Below are 14,896 nucleotides of genomic sequence, written 5' to 3'. Positions count from 1 at the left end.
TTGCAAGCAAACAGACCTGGGTTCAGAGCCAGGATCTGTTACCTTTTAGCTGTGTGACTGGGGGGTGGTCAGTCTCCCGCTGCCCATTTCCTCAGCTATTATAATGCTCACACCTCAGAAAGTTCTCTCAGGATTAGCACTTACGAAAACCAAGGGTCCTGCATTAACTCATCTTTTCATTCAATGCAGACGATTTTCTGAATACCTATAATGGGCTAGGCACCGTTTTAGGTAGCAGGGATAATGTAGTGATTGCAACGAAGTTCCTTCTCTCAGGGAGATCACAGGTAGGTATAGTGCCTAAGAAAGATCACGAGAGCAGACAGCGATCATGAGAGATGCTGCTTGATTTACAAGGAATGGTCAGAACAGACTTCTCAGATGAAAGGGGATGAAGTAACCTCTGAGCCAAGGCCTGAAGGATGTGAGTGAGGAGGTCCTGTGGCTACCTGGGGGAAAAAAATACAGACAGAGGGAGATGTAAGTGCTAGGGCCCTGACACAAGACTTTGGAGTTCACGCTTAATGATGGGAAGCTATTCTGACATGAGGACTGCCTTGATCTGATGTACTTTAAAGCACTGTAGCTGGAGGGCAGACTGGAGGAAGCACTGAGACCTGTTGCCAGGTCACTGCAAGGCCAGGTGCCCTACAATGGGTGGTAGAGGCCAGGGAAGGGGTGAGATGTAAACCAAGTCTGAGCACACTGAGAAGGGAGAACTGGCTGATGGGAACATATAGGGTATTTGCTGATGGGAACATATGGGCTCCAACATTATTAAGATATCACTCTATACACAACCTGAATTCCCCTCTCTGGGGACCTACGGCTCAATCTGAGACATTGTGGCAGTCAAGCACTTAAGCAGCACAATGCACAATTCATTCTCTGGTCCAAGACCAGAGGGCAAAGAGGAGAAGTGCCTGATCACCTGGGTTTAACTCTCTGTGCATGGCTCACTGTGGTTCTAATTATGATGGTTTTGTATCATTTCAGAAACACACATGTGTACGCGCACGCGCGCGCGCACACACACACACACACACACACACACAAGAGCTAATGCTAATGATGCACTTAGGTAACCTTAGGTAACGAGATTAGATACTGCTTTCTCTGGATGGATGACGATTTAATGAACTAAATATCATCAGTAAATTTTGATGAGAATTAAGAAGCATCACTTTGCCCATAGACTTCAGGCTTTACTCATTTCTTTATGCATAAGATACAGTCCTCAACAATTATGGTACTGGAGCAATTTCTTGCCTGTAAGGCAGGAGGCTGTTGGGCAGAGTGGTTAAGCACTGTCTGGAGCCAGAATTTCTAGGTTCCAATCCTAGCTTTGCCACTAACCAGCTAATTTGGGTAAACCACAGAAACTCCCTGGGCCTCAGCTTCCTCTTCTCTAAAATGGAGCTAAGATTGTATTTACTTCAGGGGACTCTTATGAATTATGATATGTAAAATGTCTAGAAGCATGCCTGGCACATTGTAGAAGCATTTACTGTTTTCATTACAAATTTTATGCAAGTTTTCCCAACTAAAACAGAATTTTTCTCCTTTGTTTTATACTAATTCATACCAAATTAAGCTGTAGGGTTTCAGCAACTAAAATAAAAACAATTCCTTCTTGTATTTTGTCCTAGCATAGAAGTTAACAATCACTGTCTTCATTTCACAAGGATCCAATCCATCATCACGTTGCAAATTGGCGGCAGTTTCAATGTGGTAGCAACAATGAAGTCTTGAAAGGTTTTATTTACCTTCTTGGGCATCTGTGTGCGCATGAATGTATGTATGTGTACTGCATGTATCATGGTAACATAGCTGGAACATAGTAAGTACTCAGGAAATGACAGTAGTAACATTATCATTACCATCACCACCACCATTTTCTTATCTAAGTTTTGCCTTTTAACTCATTATCATTTTTCTAGAGTTATGAAGTGTGCTTATAAAGCTAGAGGATTAATCTTCTATTGTGACTGGTGGATCAAGTTTAATTTATTCAGCTATGATTTACTGAGACCTTATTGTTTGCCAGGTTCCCCAGGAAGTGCCAGGGACACAAGAGTAAGAGTCAGACACACTACTGCCCTCTAGTAATTTTAACATTCCATGAATTTATAATCAGACGCTGAGGCCGGGCGCGGTGGCTCACGCCTGTAATCCCAGCACTTTGGTAGGCCGAGGTGGGCGGATCACAAGGTCAGGAGATCGAGACCATCCTGGCTAATACAGTGAAACCCCGTCTCCACTAAAAAAAAAAAAAAAAATACAGACCCTGAAATTACTTAGTGGCCTGACCAAAGTATTCAGTATATATGGTTTGTGCAAACTAGAAAGGAAAATATCACTTCCATTACTGTTGTGATCAGCAAAAGCCAGTGGGAGATGGCACTCTAAACGAGCATCTCCAACAGCAAGTCCCCCTTCTATTCTCCTTGGAAGTATAAAAATGTAGAATGTGGGAGCTGAAATGGACCTTAGGAAAGACTGAGAAATCTGTCACTTACAAAACAGCCTTAAAAAGATGAACATTACTCAGAAATGAAAATATTAAATAAGCTTTATAAACTTATTTTCATCCAACTTAAAGGTCAAAGAATCAAAACTAGAAGGGACCGTGGAGGCAGAAGCCTAATAATTTTTGCAACTCTGGTTGTACATCAGAATCACCAGTGGTAACTGAGCAACACAGTGAGACCCTGTCTCTACAAAATAATTTTTTAAAAGAGATTAGTCACACATGATGGCGCATGCCTGTAGTCCTAGCTATTCAGGAGGCTAAGGCAGGAGGATCACTTGAGCCCAGCAGTTTGAGGTTGTGACGGGCCATGATCATGCACTCCAGCCTGGGCAAAAGAGCAGGACCCTGTATCAAGAGAAGAAGAAGAAGAAAAAAAACCTACCAGTAGAACTTCTTTAAAAAAAAAAAAAAAAAAAAAAGAAGATGCCTGAGTATCATACAATCTGTATGGCCCAGCTAGAACTTTTTATAAAAAATAAAATACAAACAATCCTTCCCCACCCAATTGCTACTATTGCTTTATCATGTGATGACTACTATGTCAGGAACTGGCACAAATGCTACCTTATTTATTTAATCTATGTACATCATGCCCATTTTTTTCAGAAGTCTAAGCTCAGAGAAGCCAAGTGACTTGCCTAAAGTCACAATGCAAGTAACGCAGGAGCAGGATTTAAACTTGCATCCTCTGGCTCCAGAGTCCTGTGGTCTCTCCTCTATACAGCAATAAGGTCATCCCATGCATAAAATTTGAGCCAGAAAGGAGTGCCTGAAAGATTCTCTAGCTCAAAACATTCATCTTTTAGATTAAAAAAATAAGTGTCAGGGTAGAAGTAGTACCCTTCTCAAGCACATACAGCAGCTTATATAGCAGCTTACGGGCAGAGTTTGTACTCAAGGTCAGCTCCTGGCATCCCGGGTTCAGTTTTCTTTTTAATACATGATTTCTTTCAAAAGTAAAACATAGGATCTTCACTTGCATACAGTGTTGCCAAATCTTTTCTTGAAACACAGTGTTGTGACTCAACATGAAATTACGTCTTAAAGAGTGTCACACCTACTGATAGGTGTGAATTTGCTGAATATCCAAAATATTTGACACAGAGGGGCACAGGTAGTTATGCTATCTACATGAGCCTTCTTTTAAAAAAGTAAAAAATCTTTATGGGACAAGTTCGATAGCTTTTACAAATTAAAAATAAAAATCCACAAACTAACTTGATTTTCCAAACACTTCAAAGAAGCCTCTACATGCATACTGGTGTCAGGTGACAGAATTTCTGAATGCAGATGCTGTGTGCAAAATAAAAGGATAAAAAGCACTTTCCTGACTGCACAGCAGAGGGGGAGGAGTAAGGACACACAATTGGAAGAGGGGAACCAGACACAGAAAGGAGCTGCCCTTTAAAAACCCGAGTGATCGACTGGCAAGCAGGGAGATGTTGACGAAGAGGAGATTTGTAAGCAAATCAGGACTGGTCCTGGCTACTTGGGAGTATAGATGAACACCGCACAGCAGCTCTAAGCCTGACTGAGGAAACTGACCCTGGACATTTACAAATGATATTTCAACCTTCAGCTCGATTTCCAGATGAGGGAAGGGGGACGGACTAAAAATACTAAAAATGAAATGTATTAGATCTTGACAAGAACAAATGTCAAAAACAAGCTCTAGAGACTAGGAATTAAAATGGATGCTACAAACATAAAAGCCAGTTCTGTCCCAAAGTAAAAATGGCCCGTTCTTTAAAGCACAGAAAGCCACAATCTCATGACAGGAATTGCTGAGACTCGTGGAACAGTGTAGATGAGTTTATCAGTCATCTTACTAGCAGTTACAAAATAAATTAGACTCATTAGAAAGAATCGGTGAAGTGGTCATTTACTTTCTTATTCAACCTAGCTGTTGTCTTGTACCTTCATCAAGCCTTCTCATTACACCCCCGCTATACAGAAGAGATGATTAAACGTCAGCTCTGATTCAAGCAACTAATGTATGGCAGAAACAAATATATTTATATGCCTTCCAGAAAGATTAATAGTATCTGGTGCTAGCCTGCCAAGTGCAGATGTACAAACTTTCTATCCTATACATAAATCAAACACAAGACATATGGTGTATTTTAAAGACTGCTGATGTCACAGTGATTTTAAATTACTCATGTTCTGAAATAAACTATGTAGATGTTGATGAATATGGCGATATATTCTGGATTTTTCATATAAATGTTATAAAATGTAACAGCATTAATAAGAAGACGGCATTGGGAATTAAGAAGAGAGAATGCAAACATATTTAAAATCAAGGAGTATAGTCAGACATGGCAGCTTATGCCTGTAATTCTAGCACTTCGGGAGGCCGAGGCAGGTGGATCCCTTGAGCACAGGAGTTCAAGACCAGCACGGGTAACATGGAGAAATAGTTTCTACTGAAAATACAAAAATCAGCCGGGAGCGGTGGCATGCACCTATAGTCTCAGCTACTTGGGGGGCTGAGGCAGGAAGATCACTTTAACCTAGGAGGTTGAGACTGCAGTGAGCTGAGATGGCACCACTGCACTCCAGCCTGGGTGACAAAGTGAGACCCTGCCTCAAAAAAAATAAAAAATAAAATCAAGGAGTATGTTTCTATAATCAGTTGTTTGCTGGTTTAGGCAAATTCATTACAATATGGTTCATTAAGTGTGTAAGTTAGTTGGCTATAATGAAACTTTATGTTTGGTGTCCTTAGAAGTGAATCTAAAGAGATAATAAACAACACATCAATAACAGAAATGAGAAAGCAGATAGATGAGTTTGGAGAACAATGTGGTTTGTGTCTGTCAAATGAGCAGTGGCTGAAACAGAGGTGCACCTGATGTACCAAGAACCATTTGAAAGTTTCCAGGTTGTCAGTCACAGTATTAAGCAACTATACAAAAATCAGTGTCACTCAGTTAAGTGGGACAGAACATTGGACTGGAAACCACAGAGCCAGGGTGAACAGCTCAGAACTACTGTGGGGTGGCACCTTCCTACTTCACAGCAAAGTGACAAATATCAGAGGAGAGGTAGGTGCAGGTATGAAAGTGCTTTGTCTATCACTGATTCTTCTATAAGTGCCAGGTTTCACCATCACCATCATCATTATTGTCATAATCGTTCTTATACCCAAGTCATTTCCCACTACATACATCTTGGCTACTGTTTAAAACCAGTTCTCTGGGCAGTCAAGTGATCTAGGTACAAGAAGAGACTTGAAAATTAGTTAGTGGAAACGACATTTAGAAAAATAAAATTTGCACAGTGCCTTTTGTAACTGCCTAAGCCAGGCTCACTGAGCATTTCAATTCACATAGATAGGTGCTCTGTATTTTGGGTTTCCTTCAAACGACCCCAGCCATTCTGATCGCAGAACACACAGATTCACCAAAACATGAGAATCGGGCTGCTGTGACACAAATGAACTCCTCAGTTGCAACAAACCAAAAGGAAATAAAAGTATGGTTCTTGATCTCTTTTCAAAAGGCCTGAATATGTTGTTCATGAAACAAATCATGGTGACAAGGATCAGGGAAACAGCCATTCTCAGGCCTACTGTGTGAAACTATCAGTCACAACTAATCACATATATGTACATATTCCAAGAGCAAGGCATTTCAATATGGTGGAAAATATTGCTCAGTGTGAGGTCCTGTGTTTTCTGGTGAAGCAGAGGGTGGGGTGTGGACTCAAGGAGAAAGGAGGAAGTTTAATGCCTCAAGATTTAGAATAACCCAGATCTCTGAGATCCTCAACTACTTCATTAAAATGTGAGCATGTTGAGGGAAGTGTTTAATATGATTAGCAGACCTCTTGTTTCTGCCAAATAGAAATAATCACACACCTATTCACTTAATACCTATTCATTCATAAATACCTAAAAGGAGTCAGGTGTTGTGTTAAATGCTGGGGACAACAGCTGTCCACATGCATACACGGGCCCTAGCTTTATGGAAATTTATATTCTCATGAAAGACAAATACTGAAAAATAAATAAAAGCATGAAATAATGCCTTGTGCTAAAAAGGTGATGATGATCAAGGTTACGAAGAAATGTGATCAAGATTATATGGAAGTATTGGGAGCTACTTTAGAAAAAGTGATGGGAGAAGCCCTCTCTCAGAAGGAGACCTAAACAAGACTGAGCCAGCTGGGAAGAGCTGGGAAAGGACCATTCCAGGTAGAGGGGACAGTAAGTACAAAGGGCCTGAGGCAAGAAAAGGCTTGAAGCATTAAAGGAGTTCCATATAAGTAGCCAGTGTGGATAAAGCACCATCAGATGGAGGAGAGGAACATGAGACAAGTTTCGAGGAGTGATCACAGCCACATTTTGCAGGCTATGCAGGCCAAGTTCAGGAGGCTTAAAGGATACAGGCTATTATTACTTTTTTTTATTAATAAAAAACTTTTTAGAGAATGGGGTCTCACTATGTTGCCCAGTCTGGACTCACATGCCTGGGCTCAAGTGATCTTCCCATCTCAGCCTCTCAAGCAGCCAGGACTACAGGTAGGTACCACCACACCCAAGTTAGGTTTTTTAAATCTTAACGTTTTAAAAAGGCATAATCTGATTTCTGTTTTAAAGTACCACTCTAACTGCGTATGTCTGTCATAATGTATAAACCATAATTTTTATGCTAAAGAGGTTAGTATTTGGAGAAATCAGTAGGCATTTTGAAGCATTTAAATAAAAACGAACTTAAAGGAATACACATTTAAAAAGCCCCCAGTGGTCATCTGAAGATGAGTAAGTTAAGCAATGAATTTGGGACTAAAAAAAAAAATTCAAAGAACAAAACAAACCTACTTACCTCCTCGTTGCACCAACAATGTGACCTCACTTCCCTTAGGACACTCAACCAGCATATCCACCACTTGGTTGTGAGTTAGGGCCTGCACGTTCTTCTTATTAACTTCCACTATGAGATCCCCTTCTTTCAGGCCTCGGCACCTTGGGCTGTCAACAATCTGTTTCACTCTTTGGCCACCCCCACCAGGACTGTCTGCGATAGTAAAACCAAAGCCCATTGGCCCTTTGACAATATGAACAGTTATGAGTTCTGGCTGAGTGGCTATGGAAGAAGCCAAAGAAACAGTGTCATTAGGATAACCATGAGAACTATTTGAAGTCACATCCGCTGGGCTGCTTGGCCGGGCATCCTTCATGCCATTGACTTTGCCTGTTTTACTACTGTGGCTAGCTGGTGAATCATAGGTCTCTTGCCCATTCACAATAATTGGTTCTTTATCCAAAATAGCTACCGAGGTCACTAAACTTGTATTGGGGTCATCTGGATCAAAAGGCAATGGATAACCTCGGCAGAGTTCAAGGTCCACGCTGGCACCAATGGGGATGGACTGGAAGATCTTCACAACTTGAGCATGTGTGTGTCCCAAAACACAAGTGTCATTCACACTGACAATCACATCCCCTGTAGAAGGCAAGAGTGTGGGGGTTAAGAAAACAGCACCCATAAAATTGCCATCAGTATTATAATATATTCCACTAAAATGAAACTGAACTGAAACTGCACATGGGTGTGATACTATAGGGCATAAACTGCTTCTATTACTGATTTTAACAGCTAATAAAGTGTTCTTTCAGCACCTAGTGTCTTCCCTGCTAATGAGAATATAATAATCACTGAAAGAACATTGGAGCTTTCTCCTAAAAAAAAATCTCACTGCAGAAATCCAAGTTTAGAATTCATTTATTTAAATGGGGATCTACATTTTTAGTAACTTATTGCTTTACTGTAGTCACACAGTTTCCCAAAGTTAAAATGACTTCACAGGTTTCAATCTGCCCCAAGGGATGAATTTATATAATGTGGAGACCGGGCTCATTCTCAAGGTGTTTAAAGTATAAACATGTGCAATCATGACGCTGTCTGGTCTTGCTCAAACCAAACAATGTCATGATTGCACATCTTTATGTTCTGGGTTGGAGTCTCACCACACAGAACACACTAAGGCCATGTGGACGCTACCTGTTTCCATCTTGCCGTCCAATGCAGCAGGACCATCTAGGACCAAACTCTTGATCTGCAGAAACTCATCAGGTTCATCTCCTCCAACCACCGTGAAGCCAAAGCCACGACTGCTTTTTCGCAGCTTTGTGTGAATGAACTTGCCTTTCAACTCAGAAGGGTTTCGTGTAAAAAAGGGTTTGCCTGGATTAAAATAAGAAAAGCATAAGGAATGTCACCATTGGTGAAAAGGAGAATTTAACAAGATTTGAGACAACATATAGATAATTCTTCAAGCTTATGCCCTAGAGCCTTTGGGCACATAGCATCTTAAGAAAGTCCTCTCTTAATCTGAGGAATAAGGATTTTCCTAGGCCCCAGTGTTGATGGAAGGAGGTAAAGCACAGAGTATGTCAACTCCAGGGTCCAAAAGCAGCTACAAGAGAAGGATGAAACTAGTCCCTGTCAGGTGACATATTTCTTGGTTTCTATTCATGCAGTTTGACAGGAATTGAGCTGCCACAAACCCCTTCACAGCAAATGGAACTGGTCTGTTTTTATGTCTTTTGTTTTAATTTTATTTTGCTATATGGCTTCTGATGTGCTGCTTTGGGCCTGGCTTCCACTCGAAAAACCAACTGAACAAAAACTTTAGTTTTAATCAAACAGAAAATCCAGGCTGAAAATGCACAGATAATATCAGAAAACATATTAGAGTCACAAATAATAATTTGACAAAAATGTAGAATGACTATTTTCAAAATTAAGGGTCAATTCACTTTGAATTGAACTCCAAATTCAACTATTTTTCCTATTTATTTGCACTTTTTATTAAATTTATGAAATAGCCAACACATGTCTATGGCTAAGATTTACTGTTTAAAACAAGTTTAGGATATTTGTTTAAAAAACACAAACCAAAAAACAAAGAAACCCCACCAAAAAAAAAAAAAAAAAAAATTCCCTAAACTAAGTAGTTACTAACAGTAGCCATACAGCTCCGAATTCAGCTGTCTTATTTAAAATAAATTAGGCTGGGCATGGTTGCTCATGCCTGTAATCCTAGTACTTTGGGAGGCTGAGTCAGGTGGACCACTGAGGTCAGGAGTTCGAGACCCAGCTGGCCAACATGGTGAAATCCCGTTTCTACTTAAAAAAAAAAAAAAAAAAAAAAAAAAAAAAAAAAAAAAAAAGAATATATATATTAGCCAGATGAGGTGGCGGATGCCTGTAATTCCAGCTACTTGGGAGGCTGAGGCAGGAGAATCACTTGAACCCAGGAGGTAGAGGTTGCAGTGAGCTGAGATCATGCCATTGCACTCCAGCCTGGGCAACAAAAGTGAAACTCTGTCTCAAAAAAATAATAAAAATAAAAATAAAATAAATGTACAGATAGAGATATAGCTAAATTACTCCCAAACATGCTACCTAAGGTTTTATTGAGTTTTCTTGATACATTCACAAATAACATTTTGAACATAAACCAAAACGTTTTCTTTTGGGTTTTACTAGGCACTTCTCTGTAATTGAGAAACTTATTGGAACTTCTCTGATTATCCCAAGTAGTAGACCTAATTTCATGAGCAGCTTCTTTCACCTCTTCTAACTTTACTTACTTCTTATACCCTGTTCTTGCCACACACAGCTTCTCCATCTGCCCTGTTTCTTTTCTATCAAAAATGTTATCCAAAACAGAGAGAGAGAGAGAAAGAGGGAGAAATTAGTTCCCTACGCCCCTGCACTAGGAACCTGGCACCTAGGAAAGAAAGTTATTTTTGGTTAGTTATATCTAAAAGGGCTTAAAAGGTCTCTGGGCATGCATACAATTTTTAATTGCATATTTTAAAAGTTTCTGGCTCTCGCAAAGAAGGCTCTTTTAAATGGCCGGCAATCGGAGGTCCTTTCGTTAACCTGCTCTCTAGTACAGTCCTAAAGCTTACTGGAAGCCTGACAAACTACAGCCCTGTCACAGTGGCTAAAGAAAGGCAGGACTTAGAAGGATTCACCAGGCAAGCTCATCCGCTAAGGCATCGGGAGGGTGGTGTCACTTGTACCAAGAGCTTTGGGGAGACAGCTGCCAAGATAATTATCAGACGGAAATCGAGGTGAGGTAAGATAACCCCCAAAGTTTACTTTAGGGGGAGGAGGGTGAGTGGCCTACACCCCTGCAGCAGGTGCTGCTAGGGCATTCCAGGCGCCCTGAAGGGAAACACATTTCAGTTACGCAGAGACATCATCAACAGCCATTACTTTCGCAGCAAGACCTTCCCTAACCACCTTGCTAAAAATTGCAGCACCTCCAACATTCCCAATCCTTTTTCCCTGCTTCAGTTTTGTCCTTAGCATTTACCACCTTCCAATAGAATATACATCTTACTGTTTTGGTTTTCTTACTGTCCCCCACTCCCATGCATGAGGGGCACTGATACGCAAGTACATAAAACCACTAGAATGTTAGCTCCATGAGGATTTTTGTATGTATATCCAATATCTAGAATATTGTCTGGTACATTTTACGTGCTCCAAAAATGTTTGTTGAGTGAGTGAATGAATGAACAAATAAAAGCACATAGAAATGATACTTAACATGTCTTTGAGAAGGCTGAAAAGAGGTGTTTGGGTGTTGGAGCTTTTCACTCTTATTATAGGCTAAGTTAGAAAATGTGAAAATGTGCCTGGCAGTTTATCTAATTAAAAAAATACATTAACATATTTTGTGCTAAGAATGTTAACTTAATAAAGACAAGAGCAGAGCTTTGAAATTATACGACTGACTTCCTTTTCCAATGTTTAACAAGGGAGGGAAGATCAGAGGGTTTCACATTTATGCACATTTTATTCCTTTTTACATATGGGTGGATCATTAGTTAATGCAGCTTTTGGAAAGAAATGCTTTTCACCCCACAAGCAGTGGAATTTGGAGCTCTCAGCTGCAGCCCTGTGGTACATGTAATTTTCTAATATCCTAACCTCTGTTTACCAGTCACCAGTGGTAAGACTTGGTTGTGTCTTACCTAGGGAAAATCACCTGGGTAGCTTTTTAAAATGTACCTATTTTCAGCTCCTTCCTTAGACTCACTGATCAGGATGTTCTGGGTCTTGCCCCAAAACTCTGCACCTGAATGAACCTTAGGTGCATGTTTCCCTGCCAGGCTGAGGCGGGGGGAAGAAATGTCACTTCTTGACACTACTGTTTAAATACCCTAGACCAGTACTGTCTAATGGCACTTTCTGTGATGATGGAAATGTTCTGTGTCTGCACTGTCCAATACGGCAGCCACTAGTCACATGTGGCCACTGAGCCCTTGAAATATGGCTAGTGAGACTGAAAAACTGATTTTATTTTTTAACTGTAATTTATTTAAATTTAAATGGCAACATGTAACCAGTGGCTTCCATACTGAACAACATAGATTTAGACTACACAAATGAGGTATCACACAAAAACGAAAACAGCCAAAAACCTTTCAACCAGAAGTTAAACTATTCCTCATGAATAGTGTTCAAATCTGTGCTCTGCTACTTAGTGGCTATATGGCCTTGGGAAAGTTACTAAACCTCTCTGCCAGAGTATCACAGATATAAATGGAGGTAATGATGATACCTATTTCATACGATAGTTGTGAGAAACAACCATGGCAGATAATGTAGGTAAAGTGCCTAGGAAGGTACTTGGCAAATAATTAAGAGCTCAATAAATGAGTTATTGTTTTGATGGTGGTGGTGGTAGAGTGAGTGTGGTAGAGGGGTAGCTGCAAAAATCTCTCTCCAAGCATAAGCTTGAAGCTAGAGAGTTTTCATAAGAGCAAATCTCCAAATTATCACTTGCTGGGATTAGAAGTACACCCTTGATCAGGGGAGAATTTAGTTGGCCTGTGAACTTGGCAAAATTACTACCAAACAATCTAACCAAATTAGCTATACGGCTTCTTCCTGACAGTCTGTCAATTCTAGATACTGCCCAAGATTAAACACTAGATGGCTAATCAAGACATTAACCAGTAGGCAGGTAACCCAGAGTTAGAACCAATGAGGCTAAAGTCTAGGTTAATGTTTATTGAAATCACAACTTGGAGTCAAATCGTATGGATTTTAACTGGTTTCTTTGGTATCAGTTATATTCCAAAGATTATAAAGGTGCTTGAAAGCTGTGGATCAACAGAGAGACTACACAGTAGAAGGGTTGTAAGAATAAATGAGTCAATCCCAAGGAAAGTTCAATGAGCCTGAACCTTCCCAGACACTGTGGAATGGTATTTAGAAGTGGGGCCTTTGGGAGGTGATTATACCATGAGAGTGGAGCCCACATGATGGGCTTATTCTTATAAGAAGAGGAAGAGAACTAGTCCTTTCTCTCTCTACTCTGCATCACACGAGGATACAGTGAGAAAATGGCCATCTGTAAACCAGGAAGTGGACCCTCATTGGACATTGGATCTGCCAGCACTTTGATCTTCGACTTCCGACTCTCCAGAACTGATAGATAAATGTTCATTGTTTAAGCCACCTAGTCTATGGCAACTTGTTATAGCAGCCTGAACAAAGGCAACAGTGGATGTCTTAGTCAATCATTAGATAACTAAGGAAATAAGGAAGACATATAAGGAAATAAGGAAGAAGAGAAAAAAAGAAAAAAAACAAAAGGTTGAGTGAAAGAAAAGTAAGAATCTGAGATGAAGTGTCTAATACAGATAAATACCATCTCAATTCTTAGTTGGTGCACTAAGCATTTGGCACCCAGAACCTGAACCTTTACAGCTTTAATTTACTTAATTTCTAAGATAGTTATGTAAGAAAGTCTGGTTGGCTATTCTATATGTATATGTGGATGGATGGATAGATAGATGGATGGATACTGTTTCACTCAATAATGTCATCAGAAATAGATATCAACGGATTATGCCTTGTTTGGGATTATCTCACAGTGAAAAAACAAAAAACAGACAATCACATTCTCTTGCCTCCATGGGATTTAAAGTCTAATGAGGAAACTATTGTTAAATAATAGCACATAAATGAACACTAATTACAATGGTTAAATTTCATAAATGTGAAGTACTGGATGGTTAAGAGTAAACGTGGTAGGGGAATCTAGCAAAGACCTGAGGTGAACAGGAGTTAGCAGACTAAGAAGTAGGAGGAAAAGAAAACTGCAAATAGAAGGAACAGCCTCTGCAAAGGCTCAGAAGCGGTCCACAGTTTTGTTAGTTAAAAGAACTGAAAGGAGGCTAACTTACTATGAGAGAGGGGAAGGTAACAAGGCATGAGCTGACAGAAGGAATTTTATATTTACAAAAAAACCCACAAAACTGAGGAATCCACAGTCATACTGATATTAATCAACATATTATTATCTACTATATCCTATCTTTATTAAAGCCATTATCACCATTAAAAAGTATATTCATGCCTGAAATTATTTTACATAACTTGATATTAATTCTAATCTCATGACAATGTCAGCTAGCAGAGAAACAATTTCTTTCTTATGAAAATTATAATGAAGGAATTAAAATTTTAAAAATGAATTATTCTACTTATCATTTTATATCTAACACAATTAAATCTCTTTTAAAATGTAGAAAGGAAGGAAAATTTTATAGTATTTTTAAATTGCTTCTGTACCACAAACATTCCCCAACTCTGTCAAACATGATGCTTGTTTAAAAGAAAAAGAAAAAGGAAACTAAACACAAATATTTTCTATAATTTAAGAGGAATGAGGCCTGAAAGTTGCAAGGTTCTGGAACTTCCAATTTTCAAGAATAATCCTCTATAAAGGCCTCATCCTATGTGTGAATGTAAACAAACAAGATCCATTGAAATGTTGTAAACACGCATAAATACCAAAACTGCAGCAAGAATAGGGAATGAGAACTGAAAACACAATATCAAACCATTTGCATTTACAGGAAAGTCTTAGACAAAACCTAGTATGTTGGCTAGAATCTTGAAATATCTAATGCTGAGTTTCAGATTTACCTTTTTTAACATACTATTAAATATCTGTGATCTCTAAATCAGTGATTCCTATCTTTGGGATGGGTTTGCTCCCCAGAGACATCTGACAATGTCTGGGGACAATTTCCTTGTCACAATGAGAGGTGGGCTGTGTGCTACTGGCATCTAGTGGCCAGGGGACATCTCACAATGCCCAGGACAGCCCCACACAACAAAGATTTACTTACCCCAAAATGGCAGTGGTGCTGACATTGAGAAACGTTGGTTTGAATGATCATTTAATAAGTAGTCTTTATTTTTAAAATATTACAAATAGTTGGAAAAAATTATTCAGGAAGATTCCTAACTTTTCTTGACAAGTCTAACAATACATTTATCATTGCTTTTATTATTTATGGTTTTCACTATCAAA

General features: G+C 39.5%; 1 protein-coding gene across 19 annotated transcripts in view; it reads right to left on the bottom strand.

The window, feature by feature from the left end:
• The window catches only part of MAGI1 (membrane associated guanylate kinase, WW and PDZ domain containing 1), a 675,347-nt gene that overhangs the window by 69,470 nt on the left and 590,981 nt on the right, over positions 1–14,896 (bottom strand). For all 19 annotated transcript variants that reach the window (XM_073009956.1, XM_007984898.3, XM_007984906.3 and 16 more), the window contains 2 exons: positions 8,545–8,727; positions 7,366–7,986 (listed from right to left, as the gene is read on the bottom strand). In XM_073009956.1, the coding sequence (XP_072866057.1) occupies positions 7,366–7,986; positions 8,545–8,727 (804 nt within the window). The remainder of the gene's footprint in view (positions 1–7,365; positions 7,987–8,544; positions 8,728–14,896) is intronic.

Source organism: Chlorocebus sabaeus, chromosome 22, assembly GCF_047675955.1.
Source record: "Chlorocebus sabaeus isolate Y175 chromosome 22, mChlSab1.0.hap1, whole genome shotgun sequence".
Lineage (NCBI taxonomy): Eukaryota > Metazoa > Chordata > Mammalia > Primates > Cercopithecidae > Chlorocebus > Chlorocebus sabaeus.
Note: the sequence above shows the minus strand (reverse complement) of the source record. Positions and strands in the feature narration are given on the sequence as shown.